Below are 23,554 nucleotides of genomic sequence, written 5' to 3'. Positions count from 1 at the left end.
GTTATTTATTATAGTAGGTGTTTCATACTTATTGTAATGCCAAATATTTCTATGAAATTATACGAAAGATCAGCAAAATGAGAAGTAGCTAGGAGAGAAGTAGTTATTTATCCGACTACGCTTGAAAAATTATTAATCTATACTAATATTATAAAGCTGAAGAGTTTGTTTGTTTATATGTTTGTTTATTTGTTTGAACGCGCTAATCTCAAGAACTACTGGTCCGATTTGAAATATTCTCTCGATGTTGGAAGGAAGGGTATAGGCTATATAATATTATCATCACTAAGACCACAGTATTACAATATTGCTAAGACCAACAGAAGCGGAGCCACGCAGGTGAAACCGCGGAGCGCAGCTATAGTGTTCAATATATAGGTAATATTATGTGTCTTAATTGTACATTCTAAGCGGGTAGTATGTTATACATATTTGTTGAGTATGTAGGGACCGTCTACTGACTTCTGAGATACAGCCTACAGCCTACAGTAATTATGTACACCTATTACAGAAGGTAGAGCAATGTCTAGAACTATTTGTACACGGTTATTCAAGAAAACAATGTTATCTTAACGAAATATCTGTAAAGTAAATGTGACAGTAATGTATATTATAATGTATTTCAAATGAGTGTATATTAGGCTATTAGCTATTTCACAATGCAAGTTATCTTCGGCATCTGTAAAGAACAAGGAATCAAAGCAAATGAGCCGTGATCGATGGATGTACCTATCTATAGTATTATATTATCTGTGGCAGTACAAACATTAATTTAAACGTGTTGAAATAGATTCAATCAATATCAAATTTATATGAGTTATTTCTAAATATGTAAAAATAACTAAATACCTACTAAGTAAATATTTTTATTTTCTTGCCGCATAATGTTTTTATTAAAAATAAACCTGATCAGTGTATTCCAAATTAATGACTCATTTTATTTTATCACTCTTTATCTTATGATACATTTTCAATGGGTTTTCTTAGAACAGAATAAAAGTAGATAAGAATACACGAAAGATACAAACGCCTACTCAATGTCGCTGTTTCTCATACAACCATCGCGATCGTAGGGAATTGAGTTTATTTGTATATAAGATAATCTCAAGAACCACTGATTGGATTAAAAAAATGCTGTTAGATAGTTCATTTATCGCGGAAAGCTTATATATTTGCTACACGCTTTTGCTAATATGAAAAATGTTGCCAAAATTTAATAAAATATTTGAAAACAGAAATAGGCGACCTTGTTAGAGTGAGTCCGTTGATCCAAAACACCAATTCAAAGAATGACCCACTTGTTACCCTAAGAAAAGGAATTACGTCCAACGCGTTATCAACAAACACTAGAGCGATATGTCCGAGATGCGTTATCACTTATCACTGATAAGAGATAAGCGCTGATAGCGGCTGCCAGTACGAGCCGAGTTGTGGTAAACGATGTACCCGGATACGTAGAAATATGGTAAGTTTATATATTTATAAATCTATTTATAATTATGGATTATAAACATCACCTTTTCGTTAAGAACTGTTGAAAGAAATGTTTCTAAAAACGTTTAAAAACCATACAGAAATATGATGTCCATGATTTTACGCACGTAGACCGTATTCAAAAATAGAATTTATCGTATATTTTCTTTTTTTTTAAATTACAATATCTCAAAGACAAAGATGCATTCAGCCAGTGTCAAATTGTATTGAAATATGTCAATTGTTTTTTTTTTTCAGTTGTTTACTATTGTGCTAATGTTTTATTAGACATCAGATAGCATGTTATCTTAGGTGGTTTTACCTTTTTATGGTCATATTTTTATGGTTAAATCATTATGGCTAAAATAATAGCAATGCTGTAGCCCAAAATTTTTATTAATAATAATCATCTCCTTAATATAATCACCATTATAATTAATCATTATAATCATCATCTCCAAGTTTGCATCCTTATTTGTAGTAGTATAGCTAAGAATATCTTTTCATTAAATTTATGTGTTCAATTATAATAGAGGAAAGTCACCAAATATGGAATAGTATCCTAATATGGAATTCCTTCATTTCTCTGAGACTATAAGTATGAATCGCAACATTCGACCATCTTCTGTTTCATTTGGTGTACTAATTATCGCACTAACACCATCGAGTTAGTTGCGCGAACGGTTGACATGTAGCAGGCGTGTTTTGTTTTGTTGCCGTGCAGAAATTTTTTTAGGTAAGTAATAAATGAGTATTACCGGCTATTATGTTTATTTCGATAAGTGTTATACTATTTAGTATATCGGGTATTATGTTTATTTCACCATTTTGTGATCTTTTGTCTTTAAAATATTGTGAAATAAAAAAATATTTAGAAGAGTTTGAACTAGTATAAAAATCCAAATATGGACAGTCGTCGGTGTCTAATTATGGAATATAATATAACTTGCTATTATTTCTTTAAAAACTGTATGTAATGTTTGTTTTTATAGGTCTACCAGAATCTGATGGCATATTTTTATTTAAGAAATAAAAGATTTTCATGTGGCAACTTATTTGACAATTATCAAATTGGTTGTCAAATTAGTTGTCTTTTTTGCAATTGATGAATAATTTTTAGGATTTTGTCTAAAAAATCTTCGAAAATGTCGAAAATTCCGCTGCGATCACAAGCGAGATGTGTTGTTTATATTGTTGATAAGAAAACATTCGATGAAGAAGGGTCCAACACATCACAATTTTCAATTTTGAAGATTTTATTGGTAAATTGGATTTACCCGTTTTGATACTTTAAATTAAAAAAATATTATATGTAGGTAACTATAATATTGTTTGTTGATTAGAATATATTTTTATGAAAACTTATTACAGGAGTTTCCAATACGGCTATTCTTCAAGTCAAAGCTGTCCAAGTCAATTTTATAATGTGTATCTGTTAATACTTACGAAAATAAACATAGTTTTATTTTATTTTTATTTTATTTAATAAAAAAATATAAGCAGTTTTGATCTACATTATCATTATATCGATATTTTCACATGGCATACTGGTAATAAATATACAAATATAGGTATGTGTAAATAATAATATGTATTACCTGTATACTGTATAAAAGTAATATGTATAATTGTACCTATATTATACATGTAAGTATGTACCTACCTACATAATATTAAGTGGATATCTCATTATTAAGTACAGTATTGACCACTTAAGTAATGTGACTAATGATATTGAGGACAAAATAAAAAATAAGCAGTATCAAGATCGTTCAGTCCATTTTCCCTAGGGTTGCACACTCCAAATTTTGATTTCCCTAATTGCCATCAGATTCTGGTTTACCTATAGTAACATACATGCATCAGCAGAGTCAGGAGGTTCTGTTCAAGACTTCTTTCCATGGATGAAAGTGGAGAAAGTTGAATTAAATGCTTGATGTATGGGCTCTGAACAATTATGATGTGCTGTTCCAGATGGATCTGGATTTGTGACTTTTGCAAGTAATTACGTAACCCCTTTCATTTATCACAATATGTTATATTCATTTAATCGATCTCAAAGATATTCATTATATTTTTGTCATTGTTATGTTGATTTTTGCTTATATTCCATATATGGGTACCTATTCCATATTTGGTTACTCTTTTGTGATTTTGTTTTTTGTGTAAGATTTTAATTTTTTTACTGATATATTTGGTTAAAGGCTGTTAATTACTACTTATAGATGTATGACTGATCAGTAAAAACAATAAACTGATTTAATTTATGTGAAGTTTTATTTTTGTATCCCAAAAACAAAATGGTATTCCATATTTGGTGACTTTCCTCTATTTAAATGTCATTCTTTTAATAACTAGGTAGTGTTATTTTAAAATTAACAAAATAAAAATACGTCTGAAGTGGTATAAAGCTTTGAATCGTAGATATTAGGTTCGTGTCTCGTTATCTGAAGTACTATTCGTAGTAGTTTATGAAATAGTATTAAAAATGTGAATATTATTTAAAATATTTAATAATTTATAAACATTATGAACTGGCTGAAAATAAGCGTTGTTTTCATGACTGATGGACCAACCTTTGCTGATCCTACTGTTATGTTTTTTTTTTGTTTGATTGATAACGATGATTATTTATAACGACAACCGTCATATTTTTATTGAAAACTAAACCAATATTCAATATTTTTTCCTAACTAGCCTTTAGTCTATAGACTGTGTCTATAGGTTCTTAGATAATACATTTATTCCACGTCTACAACAGTATCTATTCACTTGTAAATAATCTAATGTGAACATGTTTATGTCACGCATTCCTTTGATAACTTCAAATGTGTTATCACTGATTATTTATCGTAAGCTCTAATAGAGACGCGCAATAATGTGAGATGATTCCGTGTGTGAATATCATAAACAAACAAAAAAATATAGAAATTTGAAAAATAAATGTAAACAAGAAAACATTAACTATATAAGGTATAAAATCTGTGCTGCACCAATAAATCACAATTAGATTGCATTGATATGCAGAGTCCAGAGATATTATAATTATTAAATAAGTTTGAATTGTATGAAATTCGTATACATATGCAAATATATTTAGTTGTACTTTTACTGAAAATCTGGTAGTTTAACTAGTTTCACTGAAAATAGTTTAGACTGTGTTTTTTAGCAACATACAAAATGCATGCATGCGAAGAATAAAAATAGCTTCAAGATTGGTTGGTATATCACATAATCTTAACATGAGTAGGCATGCATTATCTTATTCACTTATTTGCATACCTAATAGTCTCTCATTAGTCAAGACTTTTCCTGCAGACATTACAAAGAAATTCGTCACCTCATTACATCATAGGTCAATAGAAATCTCGAAATAATAAAGGAAAATGTAACGCATGAAGAATTTTATAATATAATCTTTTCTTTGTTCGTTATCTAGTTACTACTATAGACTTTACATAAATTATAGTGTAAATTACGCCACAGTTACACGAATAAAATTAAATGTGAATTTAGCTGTTTACTACTTTACAACCCATCATAACTTTCAAACTTTTTTTTAACGATGGGAAAACACTTGACCACAATCTCGCCTGATGTTGAGCTATGTGGTCTAATAGGTAAATCACACGATTAGTAATACTTACTAGGTACTAATCGTAATTTTTTCCAATAGGGCTACATTGTTCGAATGTCTGTCTGTTGAAATTTTAAAAATGGTAATGGTAATGATAGGTACCTAAATGTATTTAGTGGCCGGAATAACCTATTTCTAACAATAGATATAAGTAAAATTATATTCATTGTTTTTCAGTACTTTCATTGAAGAAGGCGTGTCACAATATATTATCATAAATGTATTGATAACAGTCACTTGTAGAACTGATAATATTTGAATAATAATTATATTTTATCAATGTTATTATGATATTCAATAAATAGCTTGCATATTTATTCAATTTATTTATATCTAGATAAGTTAATTGAAGAAATGTTCACAAACAATTATTGCTAATGTTTACTATTTAATATTATTTGCAATCTTCTGATGCAACCATCAGAATTGATTTTCATTAGTTTTTACGTGATAATCAGACAGACATTTTAATTACTTTAACCATATTATATCTTATTTCAAATTAATCATATTTACATTACTACATATTTTATACAATTTACAAGAGACAAAAACCTCTACCAAACATTTGCTACGCTACTTTGTGGAGGATCTACGAAAAAATTACAAATTTATCTTTTGAAGAAATAGTTAAAGTAGATAATTATATTAAGAGCATTTGAATATGTATTTTTATTTATTTGACACTTCATTACACACATTGTTTTTATAAAATATAAAAGTATATACCTAATAAGTCACAATGTTACAGCTTAATATGTGTAACGGGGCGGCCTTATCACTTCAGAGTGATCTCTACCAGGCGACCCCTTAGGCAAAGGACAAGTGTTTGCTGTATAAAGGGAGGCATCAAAATCTTATTTTAAAAACTAAACAATATTTTACAAACATACATATTACTTAATAATTACATAATAATATATACCTACTAAATGATAAACATACACATATAAAAATATAGTTAATAGTTATTAATTACTTAAAGTATTAAGGTCACTACTCAGAGCCATATTCCAGATCTAAATAATATTTATGTATTAGACGTTTAAAAGAAGTCAAAGATTGTGCACGTCTTATATCCACAGGTAAAGAGTTCCACAATCTTACAGCGGTTGAAGCAAATGAATAACTTAAGAAATCAGTTTTTTGAGTAGCCACACGCAGTGTGAGTCTTTCTTTCGACCGTAGAGTATAAGTTTCATTCTGGAGGAATTCAAAGTTATTCTTAAGGTATGAAGGCGATTTAGGGTCAAAAAGTACTTGATACAAAAGACGGAGAAAATGTATATTACGACGAGATCGGATTGGCAGCCACTTGAGTTTTTTTCTAAAATACGAAACATGATCGTACTTCCGAAGCCCAAAAATGAAACGTATACAAAAGTTTTGCAGACGCTCCAGTTTATTTAAAAGCTCCTGCGTAAGATCCGAACAGCAAGCGTCAGCGTAATCGATAATAGGCAAAAGAAGGGATTGTGCCAGTATGATTTTCGTGGAGAATGGCAAGAAGTTACGCAAACGCCTTAGCGAGCAAGATGAAGCATAAACCCTACGACTCACCTCTTTTATGTGATCACGCCAAGATAAAGTTGTATCAAGGTACACACCAAGGTTTTTAACAGTTTTGCTAAAAGGTATAACAATGCCATCAATAGAAATAGGTGTGAGGTTCTCCCAGTCAAGCCTTGAGATGAGACGGGGGCTACCAATGATGATGACCTGACTCTTAGATGGATTAATGGTAAGGCCATAGTTTGTGCTCCATTCAACAATCCTGGCTAAATCAGCATTAGTTGAGGCTATAGCATGTGATATATCTTCGAGGCTTGATTGAGTGTATATTTGCAAGTCATCGGCGTAAATGTGGTAGAGAGAAGTTAAATTACTTGTGATAGAGTTTATAAATATCGCAAAAAGAAGAGGAGACAACACGCCACCCTGCGGGACACCATCAGTAATGGATGACCAGGATGATATTTTATCATCAACTATAATGCGCTGTCGCCGTCCACGCAGGTAACTTTGAAACCAATCAATCACCTCTGGAGATATATTAATTGAACGAAGCAGACCTAACAATACTCTATGATTGACACTATTAAAAGCATTACTAAAGTCTAAAAGAGTTAATACGGTTAGCTGCTTATTGTCCATACCTGATCTGATGTCGTCGGTAACCTTAACCAACGCTGTCGTAGTACTGTGACCAGGACGGAAACCGGATTGGAAAGGACTAAGGACGCTGTTTTTGTTCAGAAAGGTGGTAAGTTGTTGATGTATCAAGCGTTCTAGGACTTTGGAGAGGAAGGGTAAAATGGAAATAGGGCGGAAATCAGTGGGATTACTGGGATTATTTTTTTTTGGAAGAGGTATAATTTGAGCAGCTTTCCAAAGGTCAGGAAAACTGCACGTAGTTACGCTATAATTTAAAATATGGGTGAGGATAGGAGAAATAATATCAAGGATGGGAATGATCATACTACGACAGATAAGATCACTTCCGACCGCATTAGAAGATATGGACAGAACGTTCTTCTTAATATCACAGTCGGTGAATTGATTAAAGACGAATGATGGGAATTGAGGTGTTGGAAGTGATGAAAGATAAGCTAAGGTACGATGAATTAACTTGTCATCGAAGGAGGTAGAAGAAGAAGAGAAGTGTTGATTTAAAGAATCGATGTTAACATTATGCGGGAGATTGGTTTCTGATTTTCCAACACCTAAGGTTCTAAGAAATTTCCATGTTTTTGCAGTGTCACCACTGTCAATAGATTTATGGATATGGCGTCGTTGTGCATCTCTACACAACATGTTACACCGATTCCTGATATTCTTATACTTCAATTTGGCTGCATCAGTTTTTGCGGACTTCAGTTTTGACTTCGCTCGGTTTTTCTGATTCATAATAGCAACAATATCCTTGGTGAGCCACGGCGCAGGCAGATGTTTCTTTTTAACGCGCCTTAGCGGTGCATGCTTATCGTATAAATGAGTAATGATGCCATTGAATATACCCACTTTAGCATCAATTGATTCAGCTTCAAAAACATCTGACCAGCTCATTTGTCTGGCATCAGACAAGAGGTTCTCCTGATTAATTCCACCAAAATTACGTAGCAACAGGACAGATGGTCGAAGTTTTGGTGGACGTAATTTATAGGACAAGTAAATTAGTTCATGACAGGAAAATGCATCAGCAGGACATTGATCAAACTTCGCAACAAATTCGGGAGAGGAGACTATCATGAGATCTAACAGAGAAGGGATGCAACCAGGCATAAAGTGAGTAGCATTTTGGGAAAGAACATGAAGGTTAAACGAGTTAACAAGGCCAAGTAATTTGTTGGAACGGTGGTCACGTTTCAGAAGACACGTATTAAAGTCCCCCATAAAAATAACATGTTTGTAAATCGGTAAGTAGTTTTCAAGCGTATTTTCTAAAGATGCAAAGTAGTCTACTAAAAGGGAAGGGCTGTAAAATACACCAAGTAAAATTTTTGAGGGAGAAAGATCCAGTTCTAAGAGAAGATGTTCTGCTGTATTTAAAGGTGGAGGCTGGGGAGAAGTACTTACAATTTTATAAGGTAAGTGTGAGCGAAGGTATATGGCCACACCACCGCCACCTTTCCCGATTCGGTCATTACGAATTAAGTTAAATCCGGGAAGGGAGTAGGAAGATGAAGGAAGACATGGCTTAAGCCATGTCTCAGACACAAGTATTGCGTGAATATTATTCGACACGAATGACGCCAGCATATCCGGAAAATGAGCAGGGATGCTTTGAGCGTTCATATGAATAACATTTAAATGTTTAGGTACGTCGCAAAAATAAGCAGAGAGAGTAACGTCCAAAGGTTCTGCAGAAACGCTATGAAAACTATCATCACTGAACGAACACTGTGATGAGATACTAGATAGACAATCATTAAAATCTGAAATATCGCTCCGAGACATTTCTGTAGAAAAGTAATATATTTTAAATAATAGATGAGAACAAATAAAAAAGTACAAAAAATACACAAATAAATAAGTAAAAAGAAAAGAATGAATGTGCAATGTAATAATATGAAAATAATAACTAAGGTATAGGTACTAACACTAAGGGAAAACAATTAACAAATATTAAATAAACTAGACAACTTTAAAATATAGATTATATAAATACAAGAAATACTACTAATACTTTTAATTTATTGAAATATAAATAAATGAACAATACTTATAATACTAATAATAATATAAAAAAAAATATAAAAATAATAATTATAATTTTAACTAAGTTCAAAAAAAAAAAATTTTTATCCTTTACCTAAGGCATCTTACATTAATTATTATGACGGCAACACAGAGGTATACAACAATAATTATCAGTGTACCAAGAAGCTTATATCTAATACACTGGAGATTGCACTATGACCATTAACTTGAAACAAGAAACTATGACATTCAATGACGTCAGTCATGTTATTTGTCTCTTTCTGTCGAGTGACCACGCTGGTTTGTAAATTCAGGATTTTTCAAAATAGAAAAAACTAAAAATCATGGTCTATAAATAATAACGACATATATTTTTAACAGTATTTATATTATAATATTATGGTCATACTTTATAGGTAGGTACATACAATTTTAATTGGTATAGAATGATAGTTATAAATAACTTTTGGCTACAAAGCTTGGATATGAACCGATATATAGCATTAACAGTGCCGGATTAGCCACGTAGCAAGAGTAGCAAATGCTACGGGCCCCGCGACTCGGGGGGCCCCGCGGTCTAATACCTCTGACCGTAAAAAAATATTAATTTATAATACACGTACCGTAAAAAAAATACACGTACCTACCACGAGAAACGTTGGTATCAAAATCTACAACAATAATTTAAAATTTTACCACGTTTCTACAATTGAGCGCTGGCTACACCAAAAGTTGTGTTGTACTGCTTGCACTGCGCTACACGCAAGTTGGTAGCACGGCAAAACTAACAGGGGAATCCCCTGATATTGTCATCGAACGAGCTAGTCGTAACAACCCGATCAAATAAAATAGGATTCTATCGACTATCAAACCTTAGATTACAAAATAAAAGGCAGATGGAGCATGACAATCATCCATCGCCCTTGTCAAAGAAAATACGAAATCAAAAACGAATACGAACCTTTTTTTTTTTATAGTGGGGAAATCTTCCAAAGATACCCACGGCCCCCGGGGAAGGAGCCGTGGGTTATGTCGGATTCTTACCGACTAAAACCCCACTGTGTTCCGTCGAACCGCTTTAATGAGAGGGCCGCGGGTATTTGTTAGAATTCTTCCACAACCCCCTCGGCGGAACGAATACGAACCTCCGCCAGTGCTATAGCGATTATAGTGTCATGCAATACGTCAAAAGGGGTTTGCTATTTTAGTAAAAAAATGCTGTCTTGTGATATTAAAACGCTGTAAAATTTGTTCCCGAAAACAAACAAAAAGATCGTTTTACAGGTTCTCTGTAGATTATTTGGCTTATTTAATTTTGTATACAAATAATAATTTTACATATACGAATAACGAAGGAATACAAAAAAAACTTCAAAGTTCAACGTATGCTGCCAGTATTTTGAAAATGAATTTGCCATTTTTATGGGTAAAACGGTAAAATTAGATTGCAATGTCACCTCATAAATCAAAATCGGTTCATACTGCAGGGCGTGCCAAAGAAATATTATACATAGATACACTCGAAAAACAACCCTCTTTCTTCCGTGGTCGGGGAAAATTTGGGAAAATTTTCAATATCTGGTAACATAACAGTTAACACCCACACAGAAGCACCGTGTACGTACAGTTTTATTTAATACCCTTTAACTTGAGAAACTATAGCAAACGAAGGGCCTCTTGACAGAATTTGCTACAGGCCCCGCGCTGGCTTAATCCGGCACTGAGCATTAACATCCTTTGTAAATAGAGGAAAGTTGTGTTTTGCATCAGATGCTGTTTACCAAATTGTTAGCTACTCAGATCTTCTTTTTAAACGCGTTGCTTCGACGGGTCAATTTCAAGCCAGAATCATCAAAGAAAAACTGTTTATAGCAGCCTTGCACAAATTTCAGCTAACTTTACAAAGTTTATTTTTCAAAAGGTATTTTTTTCTGGGTCGTAATCCTCAGTAACCTTGATGGGCACATATATTTCTTTTTATTTTACTTTTTGGAAAGCTGAAATACGTAAAACAAAACAAATATGAGTTAAGTTAAAAAAGTATAAATTTCAATGTAAAAACGAACAATCTTATAACTACATGTGAGTGCAATACCGATGTCATGTGTTGTTTCATTACTAGTAACAATCTTTAAAATGGTGTTCTAAATTTTCATCATAATATTGTTATTACAATATATTCTCTTCACTATCCATAAAAACTCGTCATCATGGTTACCTTACTTGTTAAATCTGTTTATTGAAAACTTGTTGAAAAATGATAAAGTATTAGGGAAATAACAAATTTAACATGACTGCTTACTAAAATGATGCTAAATTAGACAATTTTTGCCATTGAAATGATTCTAAACAGGTAAATGCAGGAGTATTGAGGAATATTGTAAATAACGTAAATATATACACTTGCCTGTGAAATTCTATGCCAGAATTTGGTGTCCAAACACTTCTGCAATTTTGCACAATACAATGCATTCTTTATATTCGGAAAATATTCATTAAATAAGCAACAATATTAACTTAAATATTCGAAGCGACGCAATTTTTTTGACACACATGCCATATTGACAAAGTGAGAGTTGCTACAATTTTATTATGGTGATGGACTACCCATAATCAGGGAGTATCGCTTTTTAATAATTGGTTCAGATACTTAGTTTATTTAGCATAAATAATAATTGTCTTATTCAACAATGCTTCTGAATGACGTTGTTGGCAATTTATCAACAAACTCATGTACAAAAACTAACCTTTTGCACAGAATATTACAGCATACATAGTAGCCTTGGGAAAACTTCGTATTAACAGTGGCAATACCAAGTTAGGTGTGAAAGTGATAAAAAACATGAACTGGGCAATATTTTCTTGTTACACGTCAATGTTCATACCGAAATCTCCAGTGTATTAGATATAAGCTTCTTGCAGTGTACTGATCTAAGTCTTGCATATGTCATAATATTGACATAGGACATTTGACAGATTGACACTACAGCAATCATCAATTCAGTTTTTGTGGCTTTTACCTTTTACAATAAATTTACATACCTACATTTTAATCTTTGAATCTGTATTCAATTTTAACAACAAACTTATTAAGCTAATAGTGAAGCTAAAGAAGACGTAAACAAAATTGCAAGTTACATTTGCAATCAACGATTCAATTTTAACATATTTACATATTTAACTAATATAGTGATTAATAAAAAACACATAAACAAATTTGCAAGTTACAGTTTAAAGCAATCAACGATTCAATTTTAACATACTTATCTAATATAGTGATTAATATGAAACACATAAACAAATTTGCAAGTTACAGTTTAAAGCAATCAACGATTCAATTTTAACATACTTATATAACTAATATAGTGATTAATAAAAAACACATAAACAAATTTGCAAGTTACAGTTTAAAGCAATCAACGATTCAATTTTAACATACTTATTTAACTAATATAGTGATTAATAAAAAACACATAAACAAATTTGCAGGTTACAGTTTACAGCAATCAACGATTCAATTTAAACATACTTATTTAGCTATTACCTAGTGAATAATAAAAACAATCAAAATTGCAGGTTAGGTACAGTTTACAGCGATCATCAATACAACTTCCATATACTAATTTAGCTAAATAGTGATCAATAAAAAACCCTTAAGTACTTAATCAAATTTGCAGGTTACAAATGAGAATAAGAATGAAATTATTGATAATATAAAGAAATTGAATAAATCAGTTTTATAATTCATAATAATAGGTGAGAAGTGTACATCAAAAACACTACATTCAAATTTGCAGGTAACAAATTAAAGAATGAAGTTAATGATAATATAAAGAAATTTGAAAATAAATTAACAGCTACTATGTTTAACAAAGTATATAGAAGTAATTTATAACACAAAAATTATTAGCTAGGTATTACTTACATAATTAATTAATTTAAGTACCAATTCAAATCCTTACATCACTGATTAGATACTAGCTACTTTCAGTTTATAGTTGCTTACTACAATTATTGGTTTATTAAGATGATTGAGATTTAGATTAAACTTTAATTAGGTAAGCGGCTAGCCAAAGTTAGTTAAGGAAATAATGAAAATGAAAGGTCTACCAAAATAACTAAAATCTTTTATCTTTATATCACAAATAATTATAGGTTATATGCAATTCTTGATAATGCAATGAAATGAGAAAAAAATAAACATTAATTTAGATAATAAATTTAACAAAAAAGGCATAACTAGAAGTAGCATGTATGTTGTGATGGAACTATAATTACTTAGGTACTATTTAATTATTAATTATACATAGGTACAACCAATTAAAGAAGAGAAAAGAGAGTAAGTATATAAATAAAAATAGGTAATAGATTTTACAACATTACTTAGCTTTACGTCTTGACCGCTGAGGATATTTCTGAGCAATTGTATTGTCTTTTGGGGGCGCAGGGATATTGTCTGAAGTAGCCTCAAGATCTGATATGCACTCAATACGCCGTCGTGAACCATCTATCACTGCAAAAATCCGGCCATTAGAAGTCCAGCATTTATTCACACCATAGCGATTTCTTGCTGCCATGAATACTTTGTGTCGCTCATTAGTCAAGAATTCAGATAAAGTAATTCCTGACCCTCTAAGATTAGACTTTGCAGACCAGATTTCTTCTTTCATATTAGATTCATGAAATTTAATAAGTATAGGTCTTGGTTTGTCACCTTTTAGAGCTCCTAACCTATGACAACGTTTCAAACTGTCACTGGAGAAATTGGTCACCTTAACTTTTTCAGTAATCACTTTAACAACACAATCAGTCGGATTTTCATTACTTTCCTCAGTGATTCCATGTACCAAAAGAATATTCCGCCTACTCCTCATCTCCTGCTGATCCAGTAATTTTGCAAGTGAAGCAACTTGATTTTGGAGACACTGCAAAGACGACAGGACAAATGTACGAAACGCGTGGAATTCCGAAATCAGTTGCGGAGGAGGGTCTGCTGATGAAGAAGTCGAGTTTTGTAGTTGCTGGTGAAAATCAGCCATCTTTTTTTGAAACATTTCGGACATATCCATCATTGACTGCTGAATTGATTCCATTGTTACCTAAGTGCGGTGCAGTTTTCACAAACACCTGTTGCGTTTTACGTATTTAAACTCGGAGAAACACAATGGATGTAAGACACAGTAGGCAAATTAGGGCTTTAGAACATATTTGTATATTAGTAATAAACAAATTATATGTAGTAATAAACAAATGAATATTCCAGGAGACAGAAACGATAATAATCGTGAGCGTGTTCAGCGCCGCGTGGTTCGTCCTCCTGCTCGTCTGCATCATCCTGTGCACGCAGGTCTCCAGCCTGAGACGGAAGATCCACGACCTGAACAATACAGGCCGACTTCGTGTACAGTAAGTCTATTAAATTATTTATCAATTTATTTTTTTATTAAGGCGAGAGTAGAGCAATACCTGAACGCTCCGCTTATGAGGCGTGCAAAATATAATAATACACAGCGAGATTTTAAGTGATTCAAATAAAAACTTAGATTCAATATTGTGATGGGTACAAAAAGTAGATAGACATGCTTACATGCTCTAAAATAATTAATGGATCAGAAAATGAAGGCATGCGTTTGACGAAAGAAAACAAAAAAAGTTTCAATTATGAAATTCAATCACAAAAAGTATCATTATAGATTCCTTCATCTTTACAGTGCACCTACTTACAATAGCACACGAAACAATTTATTTTAATACTATTATTTATCTTCAGGAAACTGCAGATGAGTCCGGAAGGAAACCACGCGTTCAACAACCCAGCGCTAGTCCCTGATGAGGAACTGTCTCGGCGCGGCTTCTCCATGTACCAGGCTTCCGACGGCGACCTGGAGAGTGGCCGAGGTACTGATCGGTACGACGATAATGATTTTAACATCAATAAAGTTAATAAGCATTGATGAATGTTAGGAATAACAGCGGGCTCAGTGTTCATCCCTGGGGAATGCCAAATGCCCAATTTTAACAATAACTGTTTTCATAGTACGTTACTAGCAATTTTATACTTAGGGTTTTTTTTTTCAAATTAAACAGTTTTTAACTTGTCAATTTACACTCTATTCATAACAAAAATAAATATGACCTATAACCTTCTGTGATCCATAAAACTTTTAATCCTTTAACGTATACTATTGCTATTGCAATTGTTTGTTGTCTCAATACCGCTTTTTCTACTAGCCTGTCTCTACATAAAACCAAAAATTTCAGGCAGACGGGTGGGGAGTTCGTAGAGGAACTATCGCGTAAGATAGACGACAGACAGCAAAGGCAGAGCCAAGCCAACGGTCACCCGCCACCCTTCTTACTCCAGAGTATAGAAGACAGCAAGAAGAAGACCAGAAGTATGGTCAATCCCGTGGCGAACCCAGGCCGACATAGCAACACAAATCCGAATTTTATCTATTAATTAATTGTAAAGCCATAAATTAATTGACCCTTTTAAAGCCATTAGTACTCTATTTTCTTTGTCATCGAGTAAATTGTAATATTGTCTCAGATTTAAGCACAGAGGACGCAAATTGTGCTTATTTTTGAAACAATGTTTCTAAATCCTATTCGGTTTTTTGTGTTGCTAAAAATATTTATATTGTCAAATTTGCAGTCGCTTCCTCTACAAACCAACGCAACGGAAGCTTATGAGTAAAAATGCAGTAATTTTCACTGATTTTCATAACCTGAAAATTAAGTTGAAATTTTAAGACTATTGTAATTATAGTTTTAATAAAACTTATTTAATTATCATTGTGTTTCATTTCGCAGTACTTAGTTAACTATACCATAAAAAAAAAGATTCGGTCAAAAATCAAAATCAACAATTATTTTAATAAATAACAAACTTAAATACTTACAATATCTATTACTATATTATAGTACTATTTAATATCTCATAAATATTGCACAATCGATATTACAGTCTCTTTTTAATAAACAAATATTTCGCATTTCTAGGCCAACAATAACTTTAAAACTAGTAAAATAAATTGTCCGACAAAATTGCATAATTTTTCGCTTCGGTTAACAGAACATTACTGTATCTTAATCTAAGATTATCTTACAAAATAAACATAAATCTATAAAACAAGCCAACAATAACAATGTATTAGATCATGCGATTCTTATACGCTTTATTTTTCTTATGTATGGTCTGGAAGCGTAACGATATCCATTTGAACTTCGCTTCCTGCATCTTCCTGTACGACACCTCGAATATAAGCTATTGTTATTCAAGAACCTAACTTTGTTTTTCGTTGGCACTGCTTTAGCTGCGTATCTAGTATACTTATCATCGTTTTCCTTATTTAGATATCTTGGATATTTTTCCAAACTATCATTGAACTCAGTCTCAGGTTTACGCGCTTTGTTGGATTCGTGAGCATCTAATATATCCTGAATGCTTTTATAAGCTTCCTCTTCTTCACTGTTTTCAATGTATGATGGTTTAAAACCGCTCTCAGTTTCAGGCAGTTCAATCTTATGCTTTTCAAAATGTTCGAGATGTTTCAAATAGTTGTATGTTTCTGGATCATTTGATTGAGATATCGGTTTGAAGTTCGATAGACCTACAAAATGTAGTGGTGATTCAATTTTAGATTTTTCCTTTTTGGTCTTGTCTTTTTTGTGAATCTTGTTGAATTGTTTTGCGTATCTGTCGCCGAATGAATGTGGTTTATATTGTTCATCGAAATCTGTATCTTCATCATCTGTAGAGATATAGTGTTCCCGTGTTTGAGACGCCTCCGCTTTTACTTGTTTCGCGCGATCGATATCAAATCGAATGTTTGGAGGAAGAGTTGCTCCGTACAGATCCTTGTCTGATGTCTTTCCGTATATTTGGTCGAGGACTTTTATATCGTCCATCCAAAACTGCGAGATACCTGAAAATTATAAGTAAAGTTTTTTGTTAAGTATTATATGTTTTTATTACATTGCGGCCTACATAAGTATAAAAGATGTAACAACATAACTTAGCTAGTAGTGACAGAGCAAGGTACACTGTACTTAGATTAGTTCCGGTTAAATGCTTTAACAGATAAAATGCTATCAACGATAGTCACCTTTAGAACTCGTTAGCGAGAAAGTAAATAGCGGTGAGTCGATATTTCTCACTACACAGTACACACTATGTACTAAACTTTCGATTTCTTTACAAACAAACGTAATACGAGTATTCACTACTAGCTGTGCTCCGCGGTTTTACCCGCAATGCTCCTGTTGGTCTTAGCGAAATGATATATAGCCTATATAGCCTTCCTCGATAAATGGGCTATCTAACACCTAAAGATTTTTTCAAATCGGACCAGTAGTTCCTGAGATTAGCGAGTTCAAACAATCAAACTCTTCAGCTTTATAATATTAGTATGGATGAACTAAATATTGGTAGATAAGTGATTTTTTTATTTACGTAGTATGAAGGTAATTAGTGGATGTAACAGAGCGGTTAAGGCCTCGAACTTCGGAAAAGTCAAGGATTCGAAATTGGTTGAACGTCCGTAAAGTTTAATTGATAATTGATATTAGATATTAATTTCGACCTTATTATCATCGCCATCGTTATCATCAGTAAGCAGAATTAATATTGTAGAGAATCAGAAATACTCTTGATCTAAACAGATTGAAATACAAGACGTGACATCTCCGGAAAAATTTATCAGGAGAACACTATCATGAAAGGCACCTCTTTCATCTTATTCTATATTTGTTGTGATCTAGTAGGTAGGTACTTGTGTTAACTACAATTTTTTCCTTCTCAGCATATTATAACGTTTTATAGATTTCAAAATAAAATATAATACATTCCTGAACCTATTTAAAATTAAAATATTTTCGGAAAATCCGTTGCCTGATTTTCTATAAGTGAACTGTGAAAGGCGAAAGCGATAAATTTTTAACAATAAGGCAATTAGCACAACATAACAACATTATATTTTTTGTTTTTCATATGATAACAAATAAATAAAATAATTACCAGAAGGTTTAGTAACTCCACCGCGAACTGCGCACACCGCCAAAACAAAACACAACGCGCGTGGCGTACACATGCTTACTGAAACAATAAATTTATCTTTGTATATTAATGTTATAATTAATCATAATATATTTATTAAAAAGAAGTATTTTCTCATTATTTATAAGAATTGTCAAAACTTCCTCTTACTTATTTGCGATTTAATACAGTCAGCATTTCCTTGCATTTATTTTAAACAATAAAAGATAATATATAAGAAAGATTATAATATCACTGATTTAAACTAGATTAAGGACTTACTATTTAGTAACTAGGTATTAATCTATTTAGTAACTATATTGTTAAATGAATAATATTTTTAATTCACTAGCCTCTACTATTAATAATACACTTATATTTACCTCTACTTTTTCACCCCAGTTAAGATAAATTATGTACCAAAAAAATTAAGTCTGGATCAACAAACAAAATCAAGAGAAAGCGAAGTAATAAACATAATAATAAAATCCATACAGTACATTTATTACCAGCATACCTACTTAATTAATATCGTTTTTATCACCGACTTTGTTTATCAGAGCCGCAGACTTCCTATAACAGATTCCTGTTTTATAGAAAGTACATTGAGATTACGATCTCGACACGCTACGTAAATTTATTTAAATAGATAAGTATTATTTAAAAGAAATTTCGCCACAAAACAATGAAATTTATACATTCATTTGCAAATTCAAAAAGTTGCCTACATATAAAACAAAAAAGCATGTCATTCTTCTCATTAACTTGCGGCAAATAAATTTAAATAGATGTGTAGTTAGAAAATATTATTTCCTAATATACATATTTAGTTTTGGGACAAAAAAAAAGAAAGCTAAAATTCATATTGCTTCTGGGTAGAGTTACCATACTAACGTGAAATAATTTAATTAATTATTTTGGGTACCTACTCGAAAACCTTATTTGAAAATGATTAAGTACAATTATTTATTTTATTTTCCAGTATGCTTGTATAATTGGTATTTTACGAAACGATCAATGTGGACTCAAATATTATATTATATTTTTTAAAATAAAATCTAATATATATTATAAAGGCGAAAGTTTGTAAGTATGGATGTATGGATGTTTGTTACTCTTTCACGTAAAAGCTACTGAACCGATTACAATGAAATTTAGCATACATATAGAGGGTAACTTGGATTAACACATAGGATAGTTTTTATCCCGGAAATCCCACGGGAACGGGAACTATGCGGGTTTTCCTTTGCATACGCGGGCGAAGATCTAGTAAAAGATATAATCTTAGTTCTTAGGTTTATCGCGTAGAAAGAAACCTTTTGACTTAAATTCACCATGCGTTAAAAAATATTGAGACTAAACGCTTTTAAGACTTTAGTTTCTTTTTTTTTTGAGCTTAAAGTTTAAGCTCTATGAATTATGAAAACTATTTAAAAAACAATCTGTAGTATTAATTACTAATCCTTTGTTATTAAATAAGGTTTCTAGTTTTTTTTTTTCAAAATTACAGCCAGGAAAGGCTTTTTATTAAAGCACGTCCCAACATAACTTAAAATTCGGTAATTTATTCCACTAATGATACAATAAACAGGCTCCTTAAAACACCATTAACTAGTGTTATCAAAAATCGCTTACCTTATTGTCCAGAGCACATTTCTCACTTTCATCACTCAAGAAACATGAATGAAAGTGAGCAGAATCTTACCTTACCTTATAAGCTTTTGACCACTCCGACTTTATGTCCAGTCATTGCACGTAACTAAATAAGAATACAATAATATAATCAGGTATTATATAACTTATAAATAACGAATGACTTATTGTATTATCAAAGGTTAATAATGATCTTTGATATCTGCATGGTGGTAGGTATAACTTGAAAGTTATAAAAATGTACGTAGGTACTTGTACCAAATTTTTAACTCATGGTAAATGTGTTCTGATGCTAGATTTTTGTTTATTCTCTACAAAATGTAAAGACTAGAATCATCGTCATTCTTCTTCAATAAAATAAATGAAAAGTTAATTATTAGGTACCTAGATGATCTGTTAAACCTCGTACCATTTAGATTACCTACCAATAGGTACAGCTAGGTACATATTTTAGAATTTTTGAAAAACATAGAGAAAGATATTTTACATTATACAATAAATAACGAAGAATTCGTCTTCTCTTTTCTAGGATCTAAATTACCTACACTGCGATTTCTACTTCATAATTATTATCTACACAATTCTAATCTAATATTACAATATACAATAACAATAAAATTTAATGATTGATTTCTAGTTGATTTCGATTTTTAATTATAATAGAAAGGTATATTGGCTTTTACAAGGGTTTTACTAACCTACTTAGACTTTTCCTAAAAAAGAAACGGTTTATCAGTCCGCGGTTCATAACTGCATTGTATTCAGCATAAAACTGCGAAGCTGTAAAATTATAGTGACTCTCTATATCAAAAAAATATATAAAAACAAGGATTGCCGTAGTCATAAGTAGGTTAATATTATGGTCATAATCATCATAGCATTTCGGGCTAGAGTCCCTACAGTGGGATCCAATTAATATTTAAGGCATTAACATGTTTAAAAAAAGATTTATCCTTAGTTCTAAATCCGCCACTAAATACAATTTTCCTTCCGTACATATCCGTGGGCGCTTGTGCACTACAAGGAATTTTACCGTCCGGCATTCCGATTTTTTACGGTCCGGTGTGGCATGAAAAAACCGATGAATTGCTTGTGCACCTGTCCGTCTTTACTAGGATCAGTGCGGTACAGTTCAAGGAAGTTTGGCGGTATAATGCTATCATAAATGATTGTTTTTGCATTTTACAAGAAACTAGTAAAAAATATAGAAGGTGAAATATTATATTACTTCGTTATAATAAAAAGTAAAGTTTCGTGAGAGATTTAAAATGCGTGTTTCACTAATTTATTTTAATCGGTGACGAGGAGCTAAAGCTATTCCCACTTGAACTTTAACTTACCAACACTTACTTAGATAATAATTATAGGTCAATGCTTGGTCAATGTACCTATATAAAATAACAATACCGACTTCTCAAATCTCATTGCCAACTAAAAGAAAGTAAAACAAGAGCTTGCTGTCAATTGGCATATGCAGTAAAAAAGAAAAATCTGAGCAAGTGGGCATTCGAAAACAATAATTATACCTACAGCGACTCGTAGACACAAAAAACCATCCGGAATAGGGAAAAGTAAAATGTCGGACAGTAATATTACGTATAGTGCACAAGCTAGTATTTAGATTAATGGCGTGCCATACCGGACCGTAAAAAATCGGAATGCCGGACCGTAAAATTCCTTGTAGTGGACAAACGCCCTAACACGTAACTGGTAGAACTTGTGAGGGAAAGTCAAGTTCAAAATCCTCTGAACGTCCTGCATTGCCTTCCTGTAACTAGATATCCGATATCTATTTACTATTCGCTAATAACCATGCACTTAGTTATGTAGTTAATTATCATTGTTTCAATACAATTTTCTCATATTATTTAAGTAAGTAGGTACCTAAGTACATTTACCTAAACGGAACGCGCAAAAATTAAGCGCGAAAGTGTTATACAGAGGATGGGTAGGTATTTTGTATTTTAGATAAAATCTGGATGAAAAGTGTACATATTTATTAGAGTACCTACTCATGATATTATTGTCTAAGCAGCAGCCAGCAGGTATGAATAATGATCTATATATACATATAATAAATCTGTAGAAGAGTCAATTCTGTACATTGAAAATATTGAAAAAATAAATAGCAGGGGGTGTTACTGGATCGATACCAAACCCAAATATGTGATTAAGAAAATTGTTGTCTGTCTGTCTGTCATCACGTGAAAGGCATCAGGCATCACGTGAAAACTAACGGTTCGATTTCGATGAAACTTGGTATAATTATACCTTATTATCCCGGGCATAAAATAGGATACTTTTTATCCCGGAAAAATACGTAGAAAAAAATAAATCTTAATTTTTCCGCGCGGACGGAGTCGCGGGCGGAAGCTAGTATCTAATAATTTTGTTCATCCGTGTAGATAGAGATACGAATACTATGCGAATACTCGTAATTTGCCTTTTGGTCGTAATTCTTACTAAATTACTTATTTTTATTTTTCTTTATCTATATGTTACCGGAAATGTATGTAATCCGTCATTGTATAGAATTCCTAGGAAATGTATATAATTCCTAAAATCGTACGGAAATGTGTGAAATAAATTATTTTATACACATTTCCTAAATAGCTATCGGAAATGTAAAACATTTAAGATATTGATATGTCGCAGGCAAGTTGTATATAATCTGGCCGTTTACAAACGGTCAGCATTTTGTAGTAACTATGCCGATAATTCGTAGGTAATCAGAAATTTTTGGTTTGGATAAGGGGGTGGGTTAGGTTAGGTTCGTGTTTTTTAAAACTACACAGAAATAGTGTCGTGCCGTCGGCTCGCGACCGTCTTTTTGTAGAATTATGGAAAAAGACGAATTTTCGGCATATTAAAACAGCTAGCCGTAATGTAATACGGCGGATTGTACAATCCGACTGCGCCAAATATACGCGAGGACAGAGGGACGAGGGGACTGATTACTTGCAAAATGAAAATTTGATTTTATAAGAATAAATATAAGTTGATTTTGTGATATTTACGTTAAAAGTTAGATAGTTGAATTTAAAATGTTAATTAGTAAGATAATAAATACGAACATAATATTATTACAATTTTACGGTTTAAGAGCTATAATAAAAAAATAACAACGTGTTTTATTACAGAAAGCATTTACTTTACACATTTCCTAATACGATATTGGAATTATATACAATTCCTAGGAAGATTATACATTTCCTAGGATATGCATGCATTAAATAGTTTTTTAAACAATATTTTATACATTTCCTAAATGGTATCGGAATTGTACACATTTCCTAGGAATTGTATACAATTCCTTGATTTCATACATTTCCGGTAACAGATATACTAATATTATAAAGCTGGAGAGTTTGTTTGTTTGTTTGTTTGAAAGCGCTAATCTCAGGAACTACTGGTCGATTTGAAAATTTCTTTCAGTGTTAGATAGCCCATTCATCGATGAAGGCTAATATATCATCACGCTACGGCTGAAACCGCGGAGCGCAGCTAGTTAGGGATAATAAACATCTCGGGATTTCTTTCAAGGAGATCCGGGA

General features: G+C 32.1%; 2 protein-coding genes across 2 annotated transcripts; one reads left to right on the top strand and one right to left on the bottom strand.

The window, feature by feature from the left end:
* Nucleotides 1-1,364: 1,364 nt before the first annotated feature.
* LOC123696761 lies at nucleotides 1,365-16,102 on the top strand. Its single transcript, XM_045643126.1, has 4 exons — nucleotides 1,365-1,465; nucleotides 14,574-14,716; nucleotides 15,081-15,218; nucleotides 15,572-16,102. The coding sequence occupies exons 1-4, from the start codon at nucleotides 1,463-1,465 to the stop codon at nucleotides 15,768-15,770; spliced, it is 483 nt and encodes a 160-aa protein (XP_045499082.1). The 5' UTR covers nucleotides 1,365-1,462; the 3' UTR covers nucleotides 15,771-16,102.
* Nucleotides 16,103-16,255: 153 nt separating this feature from the next.
* Nucleotides 16,256-18,402, bottom strand: LOC123697022. The gene is made up of 2 exons (XM_045643440.1): nucleotides 18,330-18,402; nucleotides 16,256-17,238 (listed from the first exon to the last, which is right to left on the bottom strand). Exons 1-2 carry the CDS (start codon nucleotides 18,400-18,402, stop codon nucleotides 16,469-16,471), a joined length of 843 nt encoding a protein of 280 aa, XP_045499396.1. The 3' UTR covers nucleotides 16,256-16,468.
* Between the last annotated feature and the right edge of the window lie 5,152 nt (nucleotides 18,403-23,554).

The sequence above is a fragment of the Colias croceus genome, chromosome 13 (genome assembly GCF_905220415.1).
Source record: "Colias croceus chromosome 13, ilColCroc2.1".
In the NCBI taxonomy this organism is placed as follows: domain Eukaryota; kingdom Metazoa; phylum Arthropoda; class Insecta; order Lepidoptera; family Pieridae; genus Colias; species Colias croceus.
Note: the sequence above shows the minus strand (reverse complement) of the source record. Positions and strands in the feature narration are given on the sequence as shown.

Coding starts and splice junctions, on each gene's coding strand:
- LOC123697022 (XM_045643440.1), bottom strand. CDS start 18,402: ATGTGTACGCCACGCGCGTTGTGTTTTGTTTTGGCGGTGTGCGCAGTT. Junction 17,239..18,329: donor TGGAGTTACTAAACCTTCTG/GTAATTATTTTA, acceptor TATAATTTTCAG/GTATCTCGCAGTTTTGGATG.
- LOC123696761 (XM_045643126.1), top strand. Junction 14,717..15,080: donor ACAGGCCGACTTCGTGTACA/GTAAGTCTATTA, acceptor ATTTATCTTCAG/GAAACTGCAGATGAGTCCGG. Junction 15,219..15,571: donor AGTGGCCGAGGTACTGATCG/GTACGACGATAA, acceptor CAAAAATTTCAG/GCAGACGGGTGGGGAGTTCG.